The sequence below is a fragment of the Danio aesculapii genome, chromosome 15, assembly GCF_903798145.1.
Source record: "Danio aesculapii chromosome 15, fDanAes4.1, whole genome shotgun sequence".
Lineage (NCBI taxonomy): Eukaryota > Metazoa > Chordata > Actinopteri > Cypriniformes > Danionidae > Danio > Danio aesculapii.
This window is the reverse complement of record NC_079449.1, coordinates 35542833-35570185: the sequence shown is the minus strand read 5'-3', so window position 1 is coordinate 35570185 and position 27353 is coordinate 35542833. Positions and strand designations below refer to the sequence as shown.

Genomic DNA, 27353 nt, shown 5'->3' with positions numbered 1-27353 from the left:
TTATTTCTATTATCCATTATTTCCATTATTTATTTCTTTTCATTATGTATTTATTTATTTATTTATTTTCATTTATTTTATTATTTATTTTTTCATTATTTTATTTTATTTATTTTCATTATTTTATTTTCATTTATTTACATTCATTATTTATTTCTATTATTAATTTATTTTTATTATTTATTTATTTATTTTCATTATTTATTTTCATTATTTATTTTAATTTTTTTATTTTTTTGATTTATTTTCATTATTGATTTATTTTCATTATTTATTTATTTATTTTCATTTTTTTTTCATTATTTATATCCATTGTTTCCATTATTCATATATTAAAATTAAAATGTTTATTTACTTATGTATTTTCATTATTTATTTATTTTCATTATTTACTTATTTATTTGCATTAGTTATTTATTTGTTTTCATACATTTTTTTGTTTATTTTATTGATTTATTTACTTTCATTATTTTATTTATTTTCATTTATTTATTTATTTATTTAGCAACAACAGGAACTACATAATGTTGCACTATTGGATGATGATTCATATAGTTGTGTTGTGATTATGATGATTAGGGTAATTGTTTATTTTTTATTTCCCTGACAAGTGTTACAGAATACTATTATATTGAGACACTGTTGAATTTATTAAATGTTAATGCGCTTTTAATATTTTTTAATATCTATTGGTGTCAGGTTTGTTTTTTGTCGCTTTGTACTTGCTTGAATTACCTTTTTTCCTTTGTTCCCATTTCTAGTTTGTATTTGTTACTAATTTAGTATGTTTAAATATCTGATTAATGTTATAATTATGAGGAAGAATTAGTTAATCACTAATAATTGGGTTTACCTTTGTCTTGATTATGTTATAATTTTTGTCTTTTAGTATTTATGTCTGTGGTTTGACACAGGGTTGGTTCTTGTATGTCTAATGTGGTGTTGTTTAACATGGTTTATGTTTTTCCTTTTATTTAAAAAAAACTTCTTGCAACTAAATCCTGCCTCTGACTCTCTATTACCAACCAAACTGTCATTGGGGGATTTTTAATTTTCTATTTTTGAGCGGATTGTTTTTTACTAACCTTTGAGTCAACCCGACAAGCTCAGAGACAATATCAAAACAAACAAATAATTATTTACATTATTTATTTATTTATTTATTTATTTATTTATTTATTTATTTATTTATTTGTTTGTTTGTTTGTTTGTTTAATTATTTCAATACCTTATTATTATTACTATTATTATTATTATTATTATTATTATTATTATTATTTTTATATAGAGATCTATATATCAGTAAAACTGGCTATACAGACTAAAGTGCATGTGGATATCAATAATTTCTAATAATGTTTCTTAGTAAAATTATTTTAATTGCCCATAACTATAGGTTCAAAGCCTTCTTTAAGACTAAAATGTGTAATGCAGTGCAATATACTTAATGATTGGCATTATAAATGTCCCTAAACAGTCTTTATTACCTTTTAACATGATTAACGTTAGTTTAAGTAGATTCAGTCCAGTTATTATTAATCTTTTATATCATATTATTCCTGTATTGTTACTGCAAAAACAATAGTCATATGTTTTTTATCTATATGAATACATGCTTTATAAGATGTTTTCACAACATTAGATAGATGAGATGTGGCCAAATTTTGGTCTTCTTATAGAAAATATGTGGTCACCAATACTTTCTTTTAACTAGTTGCTTATTTGCTTTTTGTGAAGCACTCATAAATGTCTTATTCTGCATGACCATATAATACACCCCTTAATCCTATATGCCATAGCTAAAATTAACGAGTTAAAAACATATTTACTATTAAATATGTGTTCCCATATAGTTTTTCCATGTTTCATGTTTTTCTCTATTATTAAATTGCAGTTTAAAGGTGTTTGTTATGAATCAAATGAGTGTCCTGAGAATATTGTTTAAAATTTCTTTGTTGGAAAAGATTTCTTTTGATTTAAAAAGGCAAATATATGCTTAAGGTGTGTTTTCCCATTGTGGTTTATGAATTAAATGTACAACACACCCCAAAATTCAGTTGTTTTGTGTCAGTGCAATGTTCATTATGCCAGTCAAATGTACAAATGCATCAACAACAACAAAAAAGTACCTCATACAAATTCACAAACAATTTCACAACTTGTCACACAACATTCTTGATCTTGGTATGTCATGATAGTTAGTTGCATTAAATGACCTGTGGCTAAACAGTTTAACACCTAATGACATCGTTTAGGGATTAATTAGTGAGTACTGAAAGGTGTTGGAGTTTGAATCACTGGGTTGCTGCCAAACTTATTTCCAAATTGCGTGCAAAAATTTAAATTTTTTTCATATTGATACTCATCTTTCCAGTGAAGTAAAATAATCTTGTTTTCGGTTTAAATGAAGGGTATTTTTACATGCCATTGACATACTAGAACAGAAATTGTTTTCCTTTGAATTTAGAAAGTTTTGCATCCCAAAGTTCTTGAAAGTTTCACATCTATGATCAAGATCTGCTTTTCTGTGGTTTACACAGAGACAATAACAGTGCTGTTATTGTGTTATTGCCCTAAATGGATGGGCAAAAAGGTTTCCTTTTGTTAAAAGCAGTATTGTGTAAATGTACTCTGAAGTTGTTTCCCTTACCCTTGGGAAATGCTTCTTGGTTAATTGAATTATTTTTTTTAAAAAATACAGATGGGGGCTAATAATTCTGACTTCAACTGTATAAATGTCAGTATTTGACATTGGCAAGATGTTGGCTTGACATTGGATTCTGGTTACTTTCCAACACAACCTAAAATCAACCAAATATCATTGTCATTTTTGAACAGCAAAATAAAGTTGTCCTTAGATGCTGGCTAGACATTGAATTTTGGCTACCTGGGCCCCGTTTCAGGAAGGAGGTTAAGTGAAAATTCAGAGTATGTTAACCCTGAAAAGAGAGAAACTCTGGGTTTTCCGTTTCAAAATGGCAGGTTTGTCACCAGGGTAAGTTAAGCCTTTTTAAGCCGTTTCTGAAAGAGAGGTAGCTTTTACTCAGAGTCAGAACGTGGTAACTTACTAACTAGAATGTAGTAACTTACTCGGTGAACCTAACCTGGTCAGGAGCAGGTTTTATTCTCTAAACTCTGAGTTTCTGTTGGTCCCCTCCCCTTTTTTAAAGACAATGCTGTATTTCTCGCCTTACATTTCCACCCAGCTATTTTTATGCGCATTTTGGTTATGCACATAAAAAATCGGTAGATGGAAACGCCAAGATGCACATAACTTTTGAAAATAGGCATATACCACAAATGCCCATAACGGAGTAGGATAAGCTTTTTATTCAATAAGAAAAGATGCACATAAACTACGATGGAAACACTTTTACCGAACAAATTCCCGTATGTGTATAAAAAAAGGTTTGTTATAAGAGATCATGTGATGATGAAAATGTGTGTGAATGGACAAACCAGCAGGCTGAGCACATTGTAAAAGATCTGAAATGTTGATTTGGTCATTCTAAATCGCCTTAACCATTTTAGAATTAATGTTATTATATTATTAATTACGTCCAGAGCATCTGAAGCATGTCAAGAGCATCTGTTCTCCACGTCTCATCGCTACAAACGCACAAAGTTAATTTGCATTTTTGGATTGAAACATATCTATTGCCTACATTTCAGTCACATAAAGAACAAAGTCACGTACGAGAATGGCTTGTCCTTTTTTAATGAATGAATGAATTACTAGTGAACAATTTTTTAAGTTCTGCTTGCATTCTAAATGTCATATCAACCTCGACCACTTGATCAATAATAAAGGTAGACACACAAGTGCACTTTTAAATCTAATTAAAAACTCACTTTTAGAAATTCTATCTTAAACTGATCAACATGTGTAAAAGTGGGAACCTTAAAGCCTTAAACCCATTTCCACTGAACATTAAAGTTATATGCATTCTTGTTTTGTCAAATTTGTTGTAGAAACTATGCAGTAGCCCATTTTTATGTAATTTAATGCAATTACATCTGAAATAACTTCAAAATTACTGCCAATTCCAAAAAGTTGAAAAGTTGAAAAACTTTTTCAAGTGAAAAGTTAATAAATGTCACACATTACATTGCTTTTTTATTATACTTAAATATTTAAATACTTTAAATGTAAACTTGCACATTAACTTGAGCAGCTATGATTTCCCACGCTAACTGTCTCTTTTTCACTGATGCAGTGATGTTGGTGACTCGTAATATCTGCTCTCCATTTATAAAGCTTTTTTATAGTCACGGTGTGTGCGCTTAACTCGGAGTTGGTCTACTCAAAGTTGATTGACCTAACTCAGATCAGCTATTCTGAAACCGGAAACTCTTGACTTACCGAGAGATCAAAAACTCAGAGTAGGGCTGCTCGATTATGGGAAAAATCATAATCACGATTATTTTGGTCATAATTGTAATCACGATTATTCAAAACGATTATCAGATGAGTCATTATTATCAGGTCAATTATATGCCGTCCTGTGAATTTTTTTCCCCCAAATTATGTTTTACAGAAGGAATTTTCAAAGTATTTCCTATAATATTTTTTCTTCTGGAGATAGCCTTATTTGTTTCATTTCGGCTAGAATAGCAGTTTTTAATATTTTGAAACCTATTTTAAGGTCAATATTATTAGCCCCCTTAATCAATATATATATTTTTATTGTCTGCAGAAGAAACTACTGTTATACAATGACTTGCCTATTTATCATAATTAAGAAATGAGTTATTAAATCTGTCATGTTTAAAAAATGGGTTGAAACTAAATCGTTCCATTAAACAGAAATTGGGAATATTATCGCTAATAATGGGCTAAGAATTCTACCTTTAACTGTATATATGCACAGTTATTTTCCTCCCTGTGAATAAGGAAAGGGAAATAAATATAATGGAATAAAAATACGAAACAAACTGTGCTTTAAGCATCTTCACTGTAAGAAAAAAAAACTTCAGCTACAAAAGTCCTTCAGTCAAGAGCAGTAAGGGATTTTTCTCCTTTTGTTGTTTGATTTAAAGGGCACCTATGGGGAAAAATCTACTTTTCAAGCTGTTTGGACAGACATATGTGCATGTATGGTGTATAGACCATTATATTGGGGTGAAATAAACACACCCAGTCCTTTTTTTTTCAATTTAGCAACATAAAAACGGTGGACCAATTGGAGCGGTTTTTAGATCAACCGCGACTTTACGTAGGAGTGAAGTCCCCCCACCCAGCGAATTGATTGACAGCTGCGTATTAACCTGTCCCGGTAGTCACGTGTATAATCATAACAACAAGACCAGACGTGCGCAAAGCAACCGGGAATAAAAGTCTTGTTCAGTTTGCTAGGATCATCTATCATCATCAAATGTGATCAAACGTAAGTTTCACATGTTTTAAAACAGTGCATGTGTGTAATAAATTACAGCGATTTAGCTTAGCTTTACTTCATCAGCACAGCCGCGTGTCATAACAATTATAAAGGAAAACGATTCAATCCCGGTTTGTGGACATTTAATCAGGTTTATTTTGTTCATTAACATAACAGATATTTATACAGCAGTGGATATTAACCTGTATCCTGTCACATATGTGTGCAAAAAGAGTGCAAAGCTAAACGGGTGCTGCGTGTGTGCGTGTGTGCGTGCGTGCGTGCGTGCGTGTGTGTCTGCTGCGATGTGCGCGCGCGCGCGTGAACTTTGTGTGACTCATCGATGCAACTGCACAACAAATACTAATTGGTAAAGTTCTTACTGTAGTATTTCTCACAAACGCTACGTGGGATCTGCTTCCTTTAAGTCTGTCTGTTGTCTGACGCAGCCGAGGGAGGAGATTAAGGCACGCAGAAAGGCACGTAGAAACGGTGGGCGGGGAGGACAAGCCTTAAAGGAGCAGTACACCAAAACCGCCACCCAGTGCAAAAATGTATAAATAGGAATTTAATAAAAGGTATAAAAAAAAATCATCCCATGCTGTAAACGTTACATTACAGCACATGCTTTTAGTCATTTTCACGTGGAACTGAGCTTTGCAGAGCAGCAAATGTGTATAACTGGAAAGGGGGCGGTATGTGATGCAATAATCATTTATCTCGATTAATGATTTTTCATAATGGTTAGAAGCCAAAATCGAAATCGGATTTTCGATTAATTGCACAGCCCTAACTCAGAGTTGAAGTTTAAACTCCGAGTTGGTTGAACCTCCTTACTGAAACAGGCCCCTGATGTCACCATCTAAATCTAACCTATTAACGTCTATCGACATTGTTTGCCTGCTGGGTTTGAACAGATTGTTTGAATGAGTGAAACCTCTGCTGGAGTCTCACTCTGAACAGATCATTTGAATCAGTGAATCTTTTACTGGAGTCTCACTCTGAAAAGGTAATTTGAATCAGTGAATTGTTTACTGGTTTCTCACATATTTATTTTCCTCCTAATATTAACAACGCCGTGCTTGATCCACACGATTGGTTCGGACTCGGACAAGCTCCTCCGTCCAGGTGATGTCACGTAATTTGAAAAAAACACGAGAAATTGATGTGACCCTCTCTACATGTAGCAAAACCATAGAGTGTAACAGATGGCAAAATGTAAGTTTGCGTACTCCAGGTTGAAGAAAGACTAGTTTAAACAGTGTCTGAAGCCTGAACACAACCGCATAATTTAGTGTTACTTCCGAGCTGTTGCATGGTTGTGCACCATTGATTTATTTAACTACAACTGTTTATAAAGTTAAAGGTTTGATACTGATTAGAACTTGAAGTAGCGATGAGGTCTTAAAATATTCTGAGATCTTTAAAAAGTCTTAAAAAGGTATTGAAATTATCTTTGAGTCCTGCATATACCCTGTTAAAATATGTACATAAGTACAGTAGTGAAGTAAAAATACTTAGTTACTGTCCACCACCGAAAATGAATATAGTAACCAAAACAATACATACACTACAATGTGCAGACTTTATTGTCTTTTCATGGTTTAAATCACTATTTCAAATCACACTTTCATCAGGTGCACAGCTTTTACATTTTTAACTTGCCAAGTTCTGTCTCATTATTAATTTGTTAATTTATTTTATCACCAGAATTCGATTTTTTTATTTTATTTATTTTTTTCCATGTTAAACATCATAGCCCCCTATATACTGTGAAGTATAGCACATCACAAATGAGTATTCTCAGTTTGTTCTGCTCTTGAAATTAGAATTGTGAAAGTTTGTACTTTTGATGGAAAAAGAAACACTGACTCATTTGTTGTTTGACTACTGTTGCTCAAGAATTTAGTCAACTGAAAATGAGAATAAACGCACAGTACAGCGCATGCTTTACTTGGTCAGCATGGAAAGATGAATGTTTAGTTGATAATGAATCATGCCATTGTATGTTACTTTTATTTATTTTTTTTTTTACATATAAATATGATTAATGAAATGTTGATTTGGAGATGAGAGAAAGTTGGAGTGTTCTTGTTGAGGCTGGATATGTTTGGGAACGGTGTGATCGGTGTTGTTTTGAATGACGGAATCACCCTGATACTATTTTAGGTGTATGGCAAACTAGTCAAAACAGTGACGGTGTTCAGTTTCATTTCACATTCTTCACAACTGACAAATCTTGTAGTTTCTTTAAGAGACAGATGTTATATTAGTGTGTTTTACAGTGATTTGTTCAGTGAACTCATTAGATTACATTGATATTCAGGTACATACAGTTGAAGTCAGAATTATTATCCCCCTTTCGTTTTATTTATTTTTTTATTTTTCTTTCTTTTTTTTATATTTCCCAAATGATGTTTAACAGAGCAAGGACATTTTCACAGCATGTATGATACTATTTTTTCTTCTGGAGAAAATCTTATCTGTTTTATTTCAGCTAGAGTAAAAGCAGTTTAAATTTTTTTAAAACCCATTTTAAGATCAAAATTATTAGCCCCTTTTCAATTAGCAATTTTTTTAATAGTCTACAAAACAAACCATTGTTATACAATAACTTACCTAATTACCCTAACCTGCTTAGTTAACCTAATAAACCTAGTTAAGCCTTTAATTGTCACTTTAAGCTGTATAGAAGTGTCTTGAAAAATATCTAGTCAAATATTATTTACTGTCATCATTGCAAAGATAAAATAAATAAGTTATTAGAGATAGTTATTAAAACTATTATGTTTAGAAATGTGTTAGAAAAATCTTCTCTCTATTAATCAAAAATTGGGGGAAAAAATAAACAGGGGCGCTAATAATTCTGACTTCAATTGTATATTTGGGTATTTTATTTAATTAATTTATTTTACATCAGGCAAAAATCCTCTTAAAATGCATATTGCGGTTCAGTGGGTGTATTTTGTTTAGATCTTGACCTGCATTTGTGATGTCAGGAGTCTGAATAAAAAAAAAAAAGGTTTGCATAAATAATATTTGCAGTCAAAATAAGATTTGCATACACGCACAGGAGAAATATTCCCCCTCTGTCATTAGCGCACTGGTTTCTATCATTAGGATAACGCTGTCTAGGACTAAAATACTTTTCTATATCAGTGATTTGAAATGATAATCCTTGATCAGCAGATGTAAAATTAAAAATGAAAGTGAAAATAATACTAACCAAAATTAAGGCAACATTTATATAAATATTTAATACAATAATGTTAATAATATAAGTATATGTTCCATAAAAATACCATCTGTCTGTATGTCTAGTTTATGCATTATTTTTCTTTTTTTCACCTATTACTTAATTCATTCATTAATTGATTTACTTGATGATGATTATGATTGTTGTTGTTATTATCATTACTATTAATAATATTATAAAACATAATTTAATTACTTGTTTGTTAAACGTTAACCCCATTTTTCACATCTTTCTTTTCTTTTTTTTTTTTATTAGTTAATTTTCTAACAGTTTAATGTGCCCATTTAGCTAGTTTTGTTCCTTTGCCTCAGTTGTACCTCTTCTTTTATTTGTTTGGATTCAAAATAGAGAAGACTGAGTAATAAAGCTTCAGTGTGTGAAAAATCATACATCTTTTTTTTTTCTCATTGTCATTCTCAGACTAAAACTCAGGTTCCTGAGGAAAACACGACACCCTTAAACCCACCAAAGCCAGGTACAGTATCACCTGATTTATGGATATAACCTCCATTGTAGTGTTGTCACAATACTGGAATTTCTAACCTCCATATGTCACCTTAAGAAGCACCTGTTCTTTACACCATTTGAATACCACACCTTGCAGAGTTAATTCACATAATGTTATTAATGCATCTTCATTTGTAAAGCATGGCTCAGTGTTAAGGATTATTACTAGTGATTGATGGATAAATAGATAGATTGATTGTACTAAATTATGCCTTGTAAAATTCTAATAAGTTAAATATATTTACTATTTAAGAATTTTTACATTCTAATTTCAGTATTGAGAACAAACTATTAGCCTAAATTACCATATATACAATTTTTATTTTATTGAATCATTCATAAATAAATAAGAACATTCAGTAACACAAATAAGAACAACATGCATACATATGAAATCAGGGCTTTGAAAAATCATCAGGTAGATCTTACAGTAACTTACGTTTTTTTTTCAGTTTTTTTGTTTTTTACTGATTAATGATAATGGCTTCTGTCACTTTAAGACATTTCGTCTGTCTTTTAAATATGTATACTTTGACATTATTTGAGGTATATTTAGCCTATTCAATTCATTTACGTGCTGAGCTTAAGAGCCTCTATATTGTATAGTTTCGAAATTGATATCATATCGTTTCAGATATTTCAGTATTGATACATATTGAAATTTCCAACACAGGCTCATTGGGTATACATAGGCCCAGATGGAATCTGCACACGCAGAAATCCACAGATTTTTAGCCCATCGTTGAGTCTATTTATTTACTTGTGTAAATGTGTGTAAATTTATATTTATTCAGTTTTTAAATTAAATTCAGTAATAATAATGACTAATAAGAAAGTGTTCATTCGATTTATTTACAATACAGTTTGAAAAGTAATATTCTCTGTCTTAGTAGATTTATATTATATGAGAGACTTGCATTGTTTACCAAATAAGTGGATCTAGATGGATTTGCATTGTAAAGCGAGCAAGAAATCTGCATAGACTATTTGTGCTGCCCATTACATTGCAAACCACAGGAGAGGGCAAATTCTTCAGCAGGATAGCGCTCCTTCTCATACTTCAGCCTCCACATCAAAGTTCCTGAAAGCAAAGAAGGTCAAGGTGCTCCAGGATTGGCCAGGTGTGAACATATCCTCTAGTAGATTTGTGAAAACAAAAACCGCAAGCGCACATAACAAAAATGTAGCCCTGGGCACATATCTCCAATGAGCCTGGGTTGGAAAATCAATATTTTTGACAACACTACTTGATTCTAATAATTATGATTCAAGTCCTTGTTGTACAAGGAAAAAAAGAGAGCACGTGGCATTTATTTCATGTCAATTTTTAGAGCCTGCAAAACGCACAAAACTCATGACTGCCCCAAAGACTCAGAAGCCGAAAGGGCCAAACAAGAAGAAGATCATCATTACAGTCCTGATGGTGGTGGTCGTTCTGGCAATTTTGGGTGTGGCTGCTTTCCTCAGTGAGTTACAGATCATCTGTTTCATTTCACATTCTATTATTGTGATTTACTGTACATATAGAAAGATAATTGTCATGCTTCACAATTCTGTTTGAACTTTTAAAAAATGTGTGTTAAAGTCAAATTTTGAGTTATTGGATTTTAAGTATACAGTATACTCTAGGCAGTTTCATCAACCTTATCAGCCTATCAGTGCTATTTTCTGTGGAAAAAAAACATATTAATGTACATTATAATGCTTATTGCATGGCTATTTGCCACCAAACTAAACAATTAGACACAAATGATTGATCTGAGCCATAATTTTACTAGCTCTTTCATTAAATGTAAAGCTTGTGGAAAGAAAATTTGACTGAATGCATCCCACACTAACCTACTTATTTATTCAGTCACAAGATGGCGCCAAACAGATGGAAACAATAGCATGACAATTAAGCATTAAGATAATTATTAGTATCTATATATGCCCGTGTTATTAGTTTTAGCGGTGGTTATCTGTGAATAACATGCCTTGGAATGTCCGGCCTGATCTCACAAGGACACATAACTATTTTACGTTTTGTCAGTTTAGTGTCTAATTCGTACGAACTCATATGAGTTCAGTCAGATTCAGTCTTACATTTTGCCATCTGTTACACTCTATGGTTTTGCTACATGTAGAGAGGGTCACATCAATTTCTCGTGTTTTTTTTCAAATTACGTGACATCACCCGGACGGAGGAGCTTGTCCGAGTCCGAACCAATCGTGTGGATCAAGCACGGCGTTGTTAATATTAGGAGGAAAATAAATATGTGAGAAACCAGTAAACAATTCACTGATTCAAATTACCTTTTCAGAGTGAGACTCCAGTAAAAGATTCACTGATTCAAATGATCTGTTCAGAGTGAGTCAATTTTCACAGTATGTCTGATAATATTTTTTCTTCTGGAGAAAGTCTTATTTGTTTTATTTTATTTCATCTACAATAAAATTAGTTTTTAAATAAAAAAAAAACATTTTATGGTCAATATTATTAGCCCCTTAGCTATTTATTTTTTTTTCAATAGTCTACAGAACAAACCATCATTATACAATAACTTGCCTAATTACCCTAACCTGCCCAGTTAACCTAATTAACCTAGTTAAGCCTTTAAATGTCACTTTAAGCTGTATAGAAGTGTCTTAAAAAATATCTAATAAAATATTATTTACTGTCATCATGGCAAAGATAAAATAAATTAAAATAAAGTTATTAGAAATAAGTTATTAAAAATATTATTTTTAGAAATGTTGAAAAAAATCTTCTCTCTGTTAAACAGACATTGGGGAAAAATAAACAGGGGGGTAATATTTCTGACCTCAACTGTGTGTGTGTGTGTATATATATGTATATGTATATGTGTATATGTATGTATGTATGTATGTATGTATGTGTGTGTATATATATATATATATATATATATATATATATATATATATATATATATATATATATATATATATATATATATATATATATATATATATATATATATATATATGTGTATATATATATATATATATATATATATATATATATATGTATATATGTGTGTGTGTGTGTGTGTATATGTATTTATTTATGTATTTATTTATATAAGATGTATTATTTTGAAACCTTTAAGTATAAAAAATGGAAATGAAAGTGAAGTTCAGTTATTATTCAGTTATTACACGTGCATAAATATTACACTGGTTACATGCATGAAGTTAGATTTACAGTGCGTATGTGAACTTAAATAAGAAACACATGATTGTATACATTTGTAACATGTAAAATGCAAACAGAAACCTGTTTAACTGAAATACCACAAACAACCAAATGTGATATTTGTTTTTTATCGAGACGAGAGAAACTGATATGTTGTTTCCAGCTTAACCTTTCACGCATTCATTTTTTTACACAAACAATGAGTCACAAATTCACAAGTCAAATTATTTTCCTCAACGACAGTTATTCAGGCACTCCTTTGACCTTTGTGACTCAAACTGAATAATTAAATATCATTGCTGTTTGTTATAATTACAAGTGCTGTTTTATTTCATTTTGATCTAGTCAAGTAGTTCATTGAACACAACTGCAATTAAAGAATTCATCATATAAAATGTAATATTTCTTTATACTATAATAAGTCTCGTGCACACTGGGACTATAACTGTGTGACTAAATCAGGCAAAATCCCAGACATAAAAGCATGATTTAAAAAAGCCTCTGGCTAATTTGGTTTGTTCTGACGCATGTTAAAACTTTCCGACCAATGAGATTGACACAATTATTCACATATGTCGAGCTGCTAAAGTTAGTGTGAAACGTGACATGAATTGGGAAAAACATCTCAGATGCTGACAATAACCGCACACGATAAACATCCCGGTGTTTATTATTAAACAAGAAAATGGTAATGACTGCATCATATAAATTGTGTAAATTTAAGACTCGTGCACACCGAGATGATTATCATGTATGATTATAACTAGGGTGCCAGTTACAGAGTGGTTTGGGAAGAATTGATCCACCAAATTAATGCATTATCCCCCCTCCCCCCCTGAAGGATGTTAAAATAGCAAATATGGGGGGTCGGTCTTCTAAATAGTGAGAAATAGTTTGCTCTGATCTGTAAATCAAAAATGTAAAGATCTGTAAAAAAGATCTTGAATATTAACAGTAATAATTATAAATTTAAATTATAAATAAATAAATTTGACCACCCCCTATAACGTTCATGCCATTGTGAATGCAAAATCACGCCAATAAGTCTATGTGAGAAAAAACGTGAGCGTTGTGTGCAAGAAGTGTTTAACATTCCACACTTATTTATTTATTTATTTATTTATTTATTTATTTATTTATTTATTTATATAGTTAAACAAGTGCATTATTTGGATATTTAAAGTGCACTTACTGTATATTTCAGTGCAAATGCACTTCTAGTATTAATACAACAAAATGCCATAGAATAGTGTCCAAGTATGCAATTTGACATGCACCTTTAACCTTGGAACATTGAAAACAAGAAAGCTGTAATAAATGCATCATATAAAGTATGTAAGTTTGTGACATGTATGTTAAACTGTATTCAATACATTGTAAAACTTTATTAAATTTAATCTGAAAAATGTAATTTATTATTATTATTTTTATTATTATTATTATTATTATTTAGTCACTCTTTTGAACTTTGACACAAGAAATGCAATAACTGAATAATTTAACATCATTTCTGTTGTCATTTGCAGTCAAGCAGTTGATCGACAGCAAGTATTTCTTCTGCACAAAATCATGGAAGTTCATCCCGCTGGAGAAGATGTGCGATGGGAAAAAGGACTGCAGTGAAGCCGAAGATGAGTCTGCCTGCGTCACCATGTTTAAACCCAACACCACCTTTCCTTGTAAGCACAAACACACAGACAGACAGACATGCACGCAGACACACACATGCCCACATACCCTCTCAAAGACATAACCTGTGTGTCCGGTTTAAGGATAAACGAGATGAATGCATCAGCCTCACCCTCTTTTCTACTAAATGTGAAGATTTTTTTTCAAATGCATGTTAAAAAAATAAAATCCATATTACATAAAATATTATTAATAATTTTTTTTTTAAAAATATTATAAATAATAAATAAAAATTATTTAAAGAGTATTAACTTTTTTGCTGAATTCTTTTATGCTAAATTACCAAAGTAATGTGAAACTAGCATTTTAGCCATGCACATGTAACAAAGGCATTGTTTACAGCATTTTACTGTAAATAATGTTGTTGTTTGTTTGTTTAATTATTCCCAAACAACCATAAAAGAACATGTAAAAATAACTGTTACCATAACTTTACCATAAAATAACGTGTTTATTAAAAAGCAGTTTATAAACTCCACCCTGTCCATGTAAATAAATTAAACTTGTGCCAAATAAAAAATAATATAATAAAAATATGATAAATAAAATAATGAAAATTGCACTTTTTTAACACTAAATATTGTGTTATTGAAGTGAATGTTTTTTGTAATGAATTTTTAATATGTAAACAGTTTGAAAGGGTGATATTGGAAATTGAAACCTGTTTTGTTTTTTTCTCTCTCTACAGTACGACTGTACTCTGCCAGTAATGTGCTTCAGGTATTGAGTCCTAGTGATAACACATGGAAAAGTGTGTGTTCAGAGAGTTTCACGCAGCAACATGCTGAGACTGCCTGTCAGCTGCTGGGATATTCAGTGTGAGTATTACAGATCAACAGTAGAAACACTGTGCTTTATGACATACAGTACCACAAACGCATTCAGTGTTTTAGCTGAAAATTCATCCTTACTGAAAGTTTTTAAATACACCTTAGATCACTGTGATTGATCCTATAAAAGTCAGATAACATTTCTTTCAAATTTTAAATAAAATTATTGTTATTTCCGGCATTTTTTAAAATTCCAGACAGTTACAATTAGTCAAAATGACAAATAATAATTTAATACTCTTAAATTTAATTTTAATATTTTATACTTTAATAATACATTTTACTCGAACACATAACGATAATCATAAATCCAGCGAGAATGACTAAAAGTAAACTGACTGTTTACTTGGTTATATTTCATATAATATAATATAATATAATATAATATAATATAATATAATATAATATAATATAATATAATATAATATAATACATATTCACATTTATTTGTTAATTATTATTATTATTATTATTATTATTAATAGAATGTAATATACAGTGTTCACTTTTATAATTGTTTCTTATTATTTTTTTCTCATTATTATCATCATTATACATTTTATGATATATATATATATATATATATATATATATATATATATATATATATATATATATATATATATATATATATATTATTTTTATTTATTTATTTTTTATTCTTTTGGAGAACTACATTTTGGCAACTCTCTGAAATAACGTTAAATTTATTTATTTATTTGTGTGTGTTTTGGTTACAAAAACTGTTTATGGTTTTAGCTTGACTATCATAACAGCATCAGCCTTTCTTTGAATTAATGACATCTGTTAATTTCAGTGTTAAATAAATGCAAGACTTCAGCTCATTATTTCAGCCTGTTTTTAAGCATGTGTTTTTTGTTTCCAGTTCTCCGGTTTTCAGCAGCATCCCAGTGGGTCCTCTGCCGTCTGATCTGAAGATGTCTTTCTGCATGGTGGGCACAACCAAACCACAGACTTTCCAATCCACTGCATCAGATCGGTCAGTAAATACATATGAAATAAAAAGCAACATTTGATTCAATAATAAAATGTACTCTCACCTATACTGAAAGATGTGGTCATTATTCATTTTGATTCTAAACATCCTGTCATATTTTCTTTTGTCTCTTTTTTTTTCTTTTTTCAGTAAGGTATGCAGTACGGGAACTGTCATCACATTATCATGCTCCGGTAACTATGACATACTAATCCAAGACATTAGTTAATAACCAAACAAACTTATAATGTTAACCAAGAACAAAGCTAAATCTAACTCAAAGGTGTGTTCACTGACAGTTAATCATCTGGACTGTGCAGTTACACAGGCCAAAACATGTTTTAAATGTGGAGAAGCGGCTGTTTGTCTGAACTGATCATGTGTTTTTGTGTAAAATATCACCATGTATGTGTGTGTTTAAACCTACAGTAGAATTTTTAAAAAATGTTTTACAAAAAAGTAGCACATTTCACAGTTTAAAAGTGAAATGTCCAGTGAGTTGTGATTTAATATGTGTCTGTTTGGTTTGTTCAATTTGTGTGTTGAATTACTAATATTATTGTGTGCCTTATTTTGCAGCAGACTGTGGTTTGTCCAGAAACCAGGACCGGATTGTAGGCGGAAAGGATGCTGACATTGCGAACTGGCCCTGGCAGGTCAGCTTGCAGTATAGTGGCCAGCACACATGCGGAGGATCACTGGTGACTCCAAACTGGGTTGTCACTGCAGCCCACTGCTTCAATGGGTGAGTGGTCCAAACATTTAAAGGGCCTTTAGTATTTAAGGATTAGTACACCCAAAAATTAAAATTATGTTGTTAATTACACACCCGCATGTCTTAGTTTGCACTCTCAACCTCTATAGATGGCAAAATTTCAGACTTTTTGGTGAAAAATGAATCGAACTGACCCAGAGTTTACAGAGAATGTTTATATTAAGTGTTTTGAAACAACTTAACCTGGTCTTAACCAGAACCCAGAGTTTGTTCAACTCGTTTTGCACAACAGGCCTATGGAGGTTTATGTCCACAGATCATGTTTTTATACCATTATTAAGTCTTATTTTGATGTAGCAAAGTGCTTATATCTAAGTGCGTGATTTGTTTACTAATGAAGTATGCACTGCGCACTAGCCTTTTTATTTTATTTTGGTGCATTAATCTTGTAAATAATATCATTCAGATGGTCATGATTCGCACCTGTTAAATAATTACATTATTCCGCTTTATTTTACATTCTTAGGAGATACAAAACACAAACGTTTCTGCATGTGATTTGTTTACTGTCATTATTTCAATCAGTCTTACCTTTAGCACAAATATTGTTCAATCAGAAAATTCAAAAATTGGCATTTATGCAGTTTGCAATGTCATATTTTCAAATATTGGGGTTAGAAATTGTAGATTAGATTTCGATTACTTTAAGTAAATTAATCTGAATAACTTTTGGATTACTTTTAAATGCAAAGTAATCTAAAAGTAATCCAAAAGTACCTAAAATGATAACTGTATTAATCGACAAATTCTAAATATGTTAATATTGCAGAATCAACCTAAATACACAGTTATGACACCAAAACTACATTGTGTGTTCAGTCATGTATAAATATGTTTTTAAAGGCAAAAGTGCTGGTTATGTTTTTTTTTTTTTTTTTTTTTTTTTGCAGTAGTAGTTGGTTCAAGTACTAATTCATTGACATGAATGATGTGAATATTGTGTTCACAAGCAGTGATGTGCAGCCTACAAACAAAAAAATCTGTTAAGAATTTACAAAAAGTATTCAAAATATTATAAAGAATTAAAAATAATAATTATTGTATACACTCAAATGTTTTTCGTATTTAAAATGAGCTGAATCAACCCAATTCTTGAGTATTTACTCAACTTAATTTGTGTTTAGACAACATAAAGGAATTGTGTGGAACGCAGTATTTTTTTAATTATTTACAAATTTTTAAAAAGTGAGTCATGAAGACAAGCATGTTTTTATCATTTACTTTCAAAAGTGGTTCATAAATACTTAGAAAGTCATCTACAGCCACAACAAGTTCACCTGATTTGCAAACTGTACTGCAAGTCATTCAACATGCAAACAAATAAAAAGCACGATTGTGAATTGTTTAAGGTTTACCTAATGATGCTTTGTAAATAGAACTAATCCAGGGTGTGGTCTGAAAAGGGCAGTGCATTGAGAATGTCACATTGTTGTGTTTTGTTCAGGGATGGCAGAAAGGCTCTGAGCCGCTGGAGTGTCGTCTCAGGAATCACGTATCTGAGTTCTTCTCCATCTTCGTATGTGAAAGAAATCATCGTCAACAGCAATTACAACCCAACAGAAAGTGACTTTGACATTACAATGATCAAACTCCAGTCTCCCATCACTGTGTCAGGTACAACACACACACAACCATGCAAACGCCCTTTTTAGCTTCTTTCTTTTGAATTGGAGATTGGGTTACAATGAAAAACTGACCACATAAAGTCATTCCTTTGAGCCTGTCAGTTCATGTGTCCTGTACTACAAAAAAATCTGTTGGTCTAATGTTCTGGGGTATTTTTGAGAATGCTGAACACATGTACAGCAAATTATTATTATTAGTATTATTATTGTCTGTAGAAATAGTAACATTAAAGGTCCCACGAAATTAAAATAAAGTTTTTTAGATGTTAGTATCATTATTATTTGTTTTTAGGATATCTATAAGCTAGTGTGCTCCAAAACAGTGACAACATTTGCATTTAGTAGATCTAAAACTGATATAAACATGTAAAGCTTGTAGTTTGTCACTTCCACCCAAAAGAACCAACGGTTTTATTTACGTCACCTCACATTACAGTTTCTCATCACATTATAAACAATCAAATGCTCTCTAGTATCTGACATGCAACACCCCTTTCAAGATGCTTCTCTCATTTGCTCTACATTTAATGCACTTGAGCTCTCACTAGCGGAGCTGGGATAAAACAAAGCGCTATTGACTGTTTTTTTAAAAAGGGCAGGAGCTACTCAATGTCCCACCCTCTCTTCGTGTTTTGCTTGAGATTACGTCAAACATAGAATAAAAATGCATATTTTAAAGCAATTCCTGGTACCTTTTAATTGCAGGAAACAATATAGCAATATATAGCAATATTTTTTTAATTCTGTTTATAAGTGTTTTTTATTTTATTTTAGGCTTGCAGTGTACAATTATACATAGTTGGAGACAAAATTATTAGCCCCATTCTGTGAATTGTTTGAATATTTCCTAAGTGCTGTTTAAAGGAGGGAGTGTTTTGTTTTCTTTTTATTAAATTGAACCGTTTTGATAACTAATTGTATTTCTTAAGGGGGCTAATAATATTGAACTTAAAGGGGCAGTAGGTGATCTGCCTTAATGCTAACCAGTTAGCATAATATCTTTCAAATACAATTCCTCCCCTACCGTCCAAATCCACACCTCCTGAAATCACAAATGCGCACATTTACGATGACAGAGACCCAGGAAATCATTCCAGTTAGAAAACTTTATAGTGCTTTACTATATACAATTCTGAATGAAAAACTATTATATCTACTATTATATATACAGGATCACTGGTTACACTCTCTCATGCACTTTGTACTAAAGCAACTGCTGTATGCTTTGTGCTTGGCCGGTGGGGTGCAGGAATTACGCTTATTACTAAGCCATACTTGCATGCTATTTCAGGGTCCCATCGGCGGATCTGCGTGAACAAAGGTGCCCTGTTGTACAAACGTACATTTGTTGACTGACAGTTTGGGCTACTTATCGCAAAAGGAGGAATTTTCGGCCCCACAATATTTAGGTGGATGAACATTTTTAAGTCTTATCCCTTACCCAAAATATAAAAATACATATAAAAACATTTAGATCATTTACTTTAATCATTACTATTGGAATGTGAAGAGACTTTCAACCAGCACAACAAAAAATGTTTCTGAAGACAGTCACCTACTGCACTTTAAATCGTTTTAAAAACTTTTAATAAAAAAAGGTTTTATTCCTGCTAAAGTAAATGAAATAAGACTCTCCAGAATTCTCCAGAAAAAAAATCCATTTCAGGAAACACAGCAAAAAATGTTCTTGCTACATTAAACATCACTTTGAAAAATAATTAACATGAAGTCTAATCATTTTGCATGTGTACAGTATATAAAATGTGTTAATTTATTAGATATAAATTGGTTTAATTATTTGATTGTATAATTACACTAACGGTAAAAAGTTTGGGGTCAGTTTTTTATTTATTTTATTTTTTTAAAGAAAATTATTCTGTTCATCAAGGCAGCATTTATTAAATATAAAAAAAAGTAAATAAAAAAAATTATATTTATTCAAATTTTAAATAACTGCTTTCTTATTGTAGGTAATTTCAATTGAAATATTACTCCAGTCATGGTTGCTTTTATTACTATTACCATTAATAATATAATAATATTAATAACAATAACATCAATAATGTTTAATATTAGAATGATTGCTAAAGGATCATGTGACTAAAGACTGGAGTAAGGAAGCTGAAAATGTATCATTAAAATCACTGGAATAAATGATTAAATTAAATTATAAACTACTATTGAACAGTTGTTTTATAGTGCAATAACATTTCACAATTTTACAATTTTTACTGTGTTTGACGAAATAAATGCAGCTTTGGTGAGCAGGATAAGCTTATTTTAAAACATTTACAAAACCTACTGACCCCAAACTTTTGACCAGTAGTGTATATATTTATAATTCTTAATGCTGTTTAAATGTAATAATTTAATGTAGAGGCTTTTTAAGAATTTAAATGCTTTACAAAGTTTAAATATGTATCTTTATTAATCACATAAATGATTATCTTTTTACATGGGAAATGTTATTAATATCACTAATATTATTTTCATCACCTTTAGAATCTCGTAGACCAGTGTGTTTACCTCCTCAAAACCTCGGTCTAAAGGGAGGAGACGGCTTAGTTGTGACCGGCTGGGGTCATATGGCAGAAAAAGGTGACTCGTTAGTTTCATTCCTGGGTTGATTCATATTCACTTCCCATCAAATGTCTCTTTGCATCTAAAGCATTATCTGTGTGTTTTTTTCAGGAGGTAGTTTGTCTTCAATGCTGCAGAAGGCTCAGATCCAGGTCATAGACAGCGCTCAGTGCTCCAGTCCAGCAGTGTACGGCTCTTCCATCACTCCCAGGATGATCTGTGCTGGTGTTATGGCTGGAGGAGTGGATGCTTGCCAGGTACTGTGTGTTTTCCGAATTTCAGTTCTGTTAGCTAAGGGTAATGAATCCCCCCTCTTTCAGTTCAAGTCTACCTCAGAATTAAAAAAAAAAAGGTTCATATTGGGCGTGGAAGGAGAGGACATGAAGAGCAGGAGAAAAAAAGAGAACTGTTGTCAGTTCACAAAATGAGAGACAAACTGTGAGGAGACGCATGATTTTATAGTTTACGAAGTTAAAATGCAAAAAAATAAACAGTAATTTAATGCCCTGCTACATTTGGTATTCGTAATTTCATATACACATATCCACAATTTGTTATATCATTATAAAATAATCATGTAATCACTATAAACGAGGAGGACTTCTCTCCTCCTGAATCCCCGGGTCTGAATGCAGACACAGTGGATAGCAGTGTAGCAGGTCTCTTTCCCTCTCTATTTCAACCATTAGCCCTGCCGGTAATCCGTAGAATTTTAAAAACAGGTGAACACAGCAGCATGGATATACGTGTCTGAATAGTAACAAACCCAACTGATAAAAGACAAAGTCCGCTATTCTCCAATTCTTGTATAGCTCTACTGACAAAGATACTTGCTAAACACAAACAGCTTTGCTGTATCGGCCCTGACAGCATCACAGTGAAAGCTACACAGCAAAATCTACACAGTAAAATTTAGTCAGTTCAGAGTGTATTTGGTCCCTCTCTAAATTGAGTAAAAGTTACTCAGCAGCAGAGTTAAAGTTAATAAGACAATGAAAGGATTAAGTGTTGACTGAGCACTGATAATGAACACCTGCTGCTAATAAGCAGAAACAGAATCACAACACTACAACTGACAGCAGTAGCAGATTACTAACCTGTTTGACTAACCTCTTTGACTCAGATGTCCACAAAAATCCATGCAATTTATTGAGAATTATTTATTGAGAAGTTATTTACATTTTACAAAAACTGATGTCTGATGTCACCATTGTGGAAAGCAGTAGTTGATTTACTCTTTGACTTGCTTTCTGATATTTGTGTTTCTTTGCTTGTTATGACAAATATAAGAGGGTGAATATGATCAGATTAAATGATCCTGAATTGATTCTTAATGTTTAAAAGTTTACTTTGCTTAATGTTAGCTTTGCAAATCATGTTAAAATTGATGGTTTATCATTCAAGAGACAAAATTCTGTGTTTTTCAAGAAAATGCACCTCAACTGTGGTTTTATATATTTTTTTAAAACGCATTGAGCATCTGAATCAATTTAGAGACACAGACTTAATAAATCAGTGTATGCATCTCAACAGTAGTTTGAGTTTTTTGCTGCAGTTCATGCTAGGAGAATCATACAAAATTCATCCATAGTTCCCAGCATGCACTGCAGATAAAACACCTCACTATCGTTGTGAAGCATACTCTGATTATGTCCATGTGTTTTGAGTGTTTCAGATGTTTAGTGCATTTTATAACTCGATAAAAGTATTGCTGAGTTCAATTCTCTTCATACACAGTGTTACTATCGTGATAAAACATCATTCAAACTTAATAGATCAAAATCAATCTAACTGGTTTCACGACAGAATCAATTATCCTAGTCATATTTGGTCTCTTTATGCAGTGCTTGCCATAACACACTACTTGGCAAGCAAAAAGACAGACATTATAAATTGAATCAAAGAGTTAAAGCAAAGCAGCTACTGTTCTCCTCAATAGTGACATCTTAAAATACAAAAAGTGGTGTTGTTTTTTTTTTTTATTGTTGTTGTAAAAAATAACTTCATCAGTTGATTCTCATTAATACCACCACATGTAATTTTGTCTGGCAGAAATAAGGCCAAACAAGTTGGTAACAAGTAAAGCTGCTGTTTGTAGACTTGCTTAATGATCCTCTGCTGAGATTTTGAGAGATTCAATGTGTTTTTTCAGTTTATGGCTGTGACTGAAGGTAGATGTAGTTTTGTGTTTCTCTTCTGTTTCTGCTTATTAGCAGCAGGTGTTCATTATCAGTGCTCAATCATTGCTTAATTGGTCCTTTCACTGTCTCATTAACATTAACTCTGCTGCTGAGTAACTTTTACTCATTTAGAGAGGGACCAAATACACTCTGAACTGAGAACATTTTACTCAGAGGATTTTGCTGTGTATGCAACAAACTCTGCAGATCATGGAAACACATTTACGACCCTTCATGAACGGCTAAATACTGCTTATCGTGTGCAGGCGCAGTCTCACCCAGTCATTGGGTCTCACAGCTTGGCAGGTCTGCCTTGCCTTCGGAAAGCACATGCTCTCATGAATATTTAAGAAGCAGGGTCTTTGCCTAGGATAAGAAAACTCAGCTATGAATAATAATAATAAACCAACGTGTCATCACTCCACTAGCAGATTCACGCTACGTCACCGATTATGATCCCACACCAAAAACTATTTTTCAAATGATCCGATCAGAGCAAATCCCCAGTTACCAACTGACTTATATAAAAAATCCACACAGAGTGACCACAGCGATAGCGAATGATTGTAAAAGCTTTTGACTTGACTTGAATCATTGAGTTGTTAACAGAAGATTCAGAGTGTTTTTATAATCCGATCAGAGTGAATCTCCAGAATCCAGTACTTTTGAAATTGACTCCAATAATATTGATACCTAGTAGCCATACTTAATCTATTAGAGTCAATATGTTTCTCAAGTACATGATTTGTATTTCGTCGACCATTTGATTAAGGGTCTTTTGCTGTATTCAGCTGTAAATTGTGTAGATCGTATAGATTAATCTCAGCAGATACATAAAAACTTTACAAAACACCATATGGACTCTCAGAGATAGTGTGATGTGTTATTGAAATAATCGTGTCTATTTGTTACCTCTGATAGGGTGATAGCGGTGGTCCACTGGTGTACTTGGCTGACCGCTGGGTGCTAGTGGGAGTAGTCAGCTGGGGTGTAGGTTGTGCCAGACCAGGTTTTCCCGGTGTTTACACTAATGTGGACCAGATGCTTGACTGGGCCCATTCAGTAATGCAGGTACGAGCACACAGAACATAACACAGTTATAACCTCACTGTAAAGTAGTATTTTTTTTTAAGTTGCATGTTTATAAATAAATATTATGTTATACATACATACATACATGCATACATGCAAACAAAAATCATTAAAATAAATACTATTTAAATGTCATCTTCTACATTATTGTTTTAATACTTGTTAATCTTGTCGTATTGGTAAAAATTACAGAACTCGGTGTATGGATATAATATGGAAAAACCCAACAGCTACATTTATTTAATAAATTTTAACCCAATGTTTGAGTTTGTCCATATTTTACCCAAATAATTTTTTTACACCAGTTTATTTGTGGTAAAAATTTATGGTTGTTTGTCGTTTCAGACATACAAGTGAGTTTGTGATGGAAAAAATAAAGAGAAAGACTATTTAAGATGTACTTCAGGAATTTTGGTGAGGAGTCGCTGGAAGAGTTTTTGGTCCTCATGCTCAGGGTCTTCAAGGTGCCATGAGAAAGATTTTGCACATATATGTACATAATAAAAACATGTGAACTACCACTTTATTTGGGAACACAGCAATGCAATCTTAAAGTAACAGTACTCACTGTCTTGTCTTACTTTAAACACACTCATTGTTCTGAACGAGTTTTTGTCTTCTGTAAAACCTAAAAGGGGATGTTTTGAAGAATGTTTGCTCTGCTCTTCTGCATACAATGAAAGCTGATGGAAACCACACTCTTAACCCACTAAATAGTTCTCTTATGAAGAACTTTATTTATTTTCACCGAAAAGAGCCTTTTGTTGAATGGAGGGATTACATGAAAGTTTTAAGACGTTTCATGGAACCACAGACAATAAAGAAGCTTTATTTTTGTAGTTATATTTAAATTTTCTTTCATTGTATAGCAAAGAGCAGCTTGGACATTCCTGTATTTTCAGCAGGAGGGTAAAAATAGCGTTGTGTTGTGCACGTCAAGACTACAGCCACAAGAGGGTGCTGTTACTTGCTTTTTAGTTGTTTATTTTCTTATATTGTTTGAAATTTTACTGTCCTAACGACTTTTATATCGGGTCCATGTTGCTAAATCTTGAATCAAAACCTGTGCTCATTTACTCATATTGTGTAATATTATAAAGGTAATGACAAGTTATGGACTTATTACAGAAGCCAACTCTTGTGTGCACAGGTCAGCATTACATGATGAATGCGACATGGATGTCATGTTTTTCCATTTCCACGTTGGTATTCAGAGTTAAGACATTTGGCTTTTGATGTTTAAACTGTAGGCTACACAAATGCGGAATTTAACTTGTTAACTTATGGCTGTTGGTTTTGGATTTTGGATATGAATGGGGCTCTGTTGACATTCGTTCAGTGTCACATCACCAGTTTTAACTGAATTGACACATTGTTAAATATGTTGCTTTGCAAATACTGTACATACTTGTGTATGCCATCTTCGTTTTAATAAAGTAAAATGTTGTAAACCCGTTTCGTCAATGACTCCACAACACATGCAAAAAATAAATAAATAAAATACACCATCACGTCAACATTTTTATATGCAAATCTTTATTTCGCATAGTGATATATTCATTAGTTTATTAGTTTATTTTTTACAATCCAGATAAATCTACTGAGGTGCATAGTTATGATACAGGAATATGACAGATGTTGATACAAAGGTAATTTAAAGACTGTACATACATGTTTTAATGTCTTTTTTTCTGAGTATACATGAAGTGTTTCTGAAAGCATTTAAAGTGCTCAGTCAGAGCCAATAAGCACAAAACTTTTCTATTCATTCGGATCTTTTTGCCTATTATTTAGCCATACTTTTATTATAAACGTAGAGAAAAGGGGTTAAAGATGAAAACGTTCTCCTGGGTTCACTGGTGTGGCACAGCAAGGCTTGTGTTTAAAAGTTGTATCCTTTAGGCTGTTGTCTTGGTGTAAATATAAATCTCCTAAATTTGTCTAGTCTATTTAGTGCACAAAGAATGCTTGTGCACTTTCGTGAAATATAAACTTTAAAACTTTTTTTATATATATACACTGGGTGGGTTTGGTTTAGCATTCTAACATACTATTAACTACTATATGATGGAAAAACTCATAGATGCCTCAGTAGTGGCAAATTACTAAAATAAGTTGAACTGCAAGTAGTAAAATGGAAACTGTTTGATCTATGAATTGATATATAGTTATTGTTATTATTATTATTTATTAGTAGTAATATTAAATCTAATGTTTAGGAAAAAATAAGATAACGGGATATTCTAAAACCTGATTAAGTTAAACTGAAATTTAAATATAAAAATAAAAGATCATTTTTGATACAATAATATAAGAAAACAAAAGCTGATAGAAGAATTTAGATCACAAAGAATGATGAAAATTGCACAATCTATAAACAGGAAAACTATATGATTATCTAAAAGTATACCTAGGCCTACAAATAAAGAGACATAGGAAATAATAAACACACACACACAAAAAACATTTACCAAATGCAAAATATCTCAATATATTTCAATTAAATATTAAAACATTTATTACATTTAAACCAATATATATATATATATATATATATATATATATATATATATATATATATATATATATATATATATATATATATATATATATTTTACAACAGTTCTGTCTGGTTCTTGAATCTGACAGTACGATATTCTGCAATATCAGAGCCTCCTCACCCTTTTGTTGTATTCCCCCCACATAGTGACAGAACAATAAACTCACTACAGTTTGACAAATATTGCAGCTGTTGGACAACATAATGTCCTTTTGGGGGGGGGTTTAGGCAACAATGTAGTTGTTTACATTGCAACTATGCAGTTTATTTAAAAGGATAGTGCCTATTTTACATATTTATAATTTCGGAGATACATCGTCATCCACAAGATGGCGACATAGACCGCTTAATAAGCTCTTGGAGGAGAAAAACTTGACGCAATTTTAAACTACAGTTGATCATCATTTTAAAACTGGTAAGTGATATTCAAAGTTAATCTCTTCCTTTTGTATGCTGTAGTGCTGTATATATACCATAGTAATTGTAGTGTATTAGGTGTGAGATTGGACTCACGTATTAAGAATGTATGTATTTTGTGGGGGCCAGTCTTTGTATAACTTCGAGTATAACCCGGGCCATCTGTTTGTCTCTAATGTATCTCCTGTGTTTGTTACTGCAGACTATTTCAGTAAAAAGAAAGAAAGAAAAAATGCCTGTATGTGTTTAGCGTTTTTCCTTATCGCAAACA

The 27353-nt window shown here is 31.8% G+C and overlaps 1 protein-coding gene across 2 annotated transcripts in view; it reads left to right on the top strand.

Annotated features, from left to right (window-relative positions):
- The window catches only part of LOC130242243 (transmembrane protease serine 4-like), a 38088-nt gene extending 12532 nt beyond the window's left edge, over positions 1 to 25556 (top strand). For both annotated transcript variants that reach the window (XM_056474288.1, XM_056474287.1), the window contains exons 2-13: positions 9055 to 9109; positions 10473 to 10607; positions 13864 to 14016; positions 14715 to 14844; positions 15743 to 15856; positions 16004 to 16047; positions 16433 to 16598; positions 18073 to 18242; positions 20756 to 20851; positions 20945 to 21090; positions 23935 to 24084; positions 24451 to 25556. In XM_056474288.1, the coding sequence (XP_056330263.1) occupies positions 10496 to 10607; positions 13864 to 14016; positions 14715 to 14844; positions 15743 to 15856; positions 16004 to 16047; positions 16433 to 16598; positions 18073 to 18242; positions 20756 to 20851; positions 20945 to 21090; positions 23935 to 24084; positions 24451 to 24462 (1293 nt within the window). In that variant the 5' untranslated portion in view covers positions 9055 to 9109; positions 10473 to 10495 and the 3' untranslated portion in view covers positions 24463 to 25556. The remainder of the gene's footprint in view (positions 1 to 9054; positions 9110 to 10472; positions 10608 to 13863; positions 14017 to 14714; positions 14845 to 15742; positions 15857 to 16003; positions 16048 to 16432; positions 16599 to 18072; positions 18243 to 20755; positions 20852 to 20944; positions 21091 to 23934; positions 24085 to 24450) is intronic.
- Positions 25557 to 27353: the final 1797 nt, after the last annotated feature.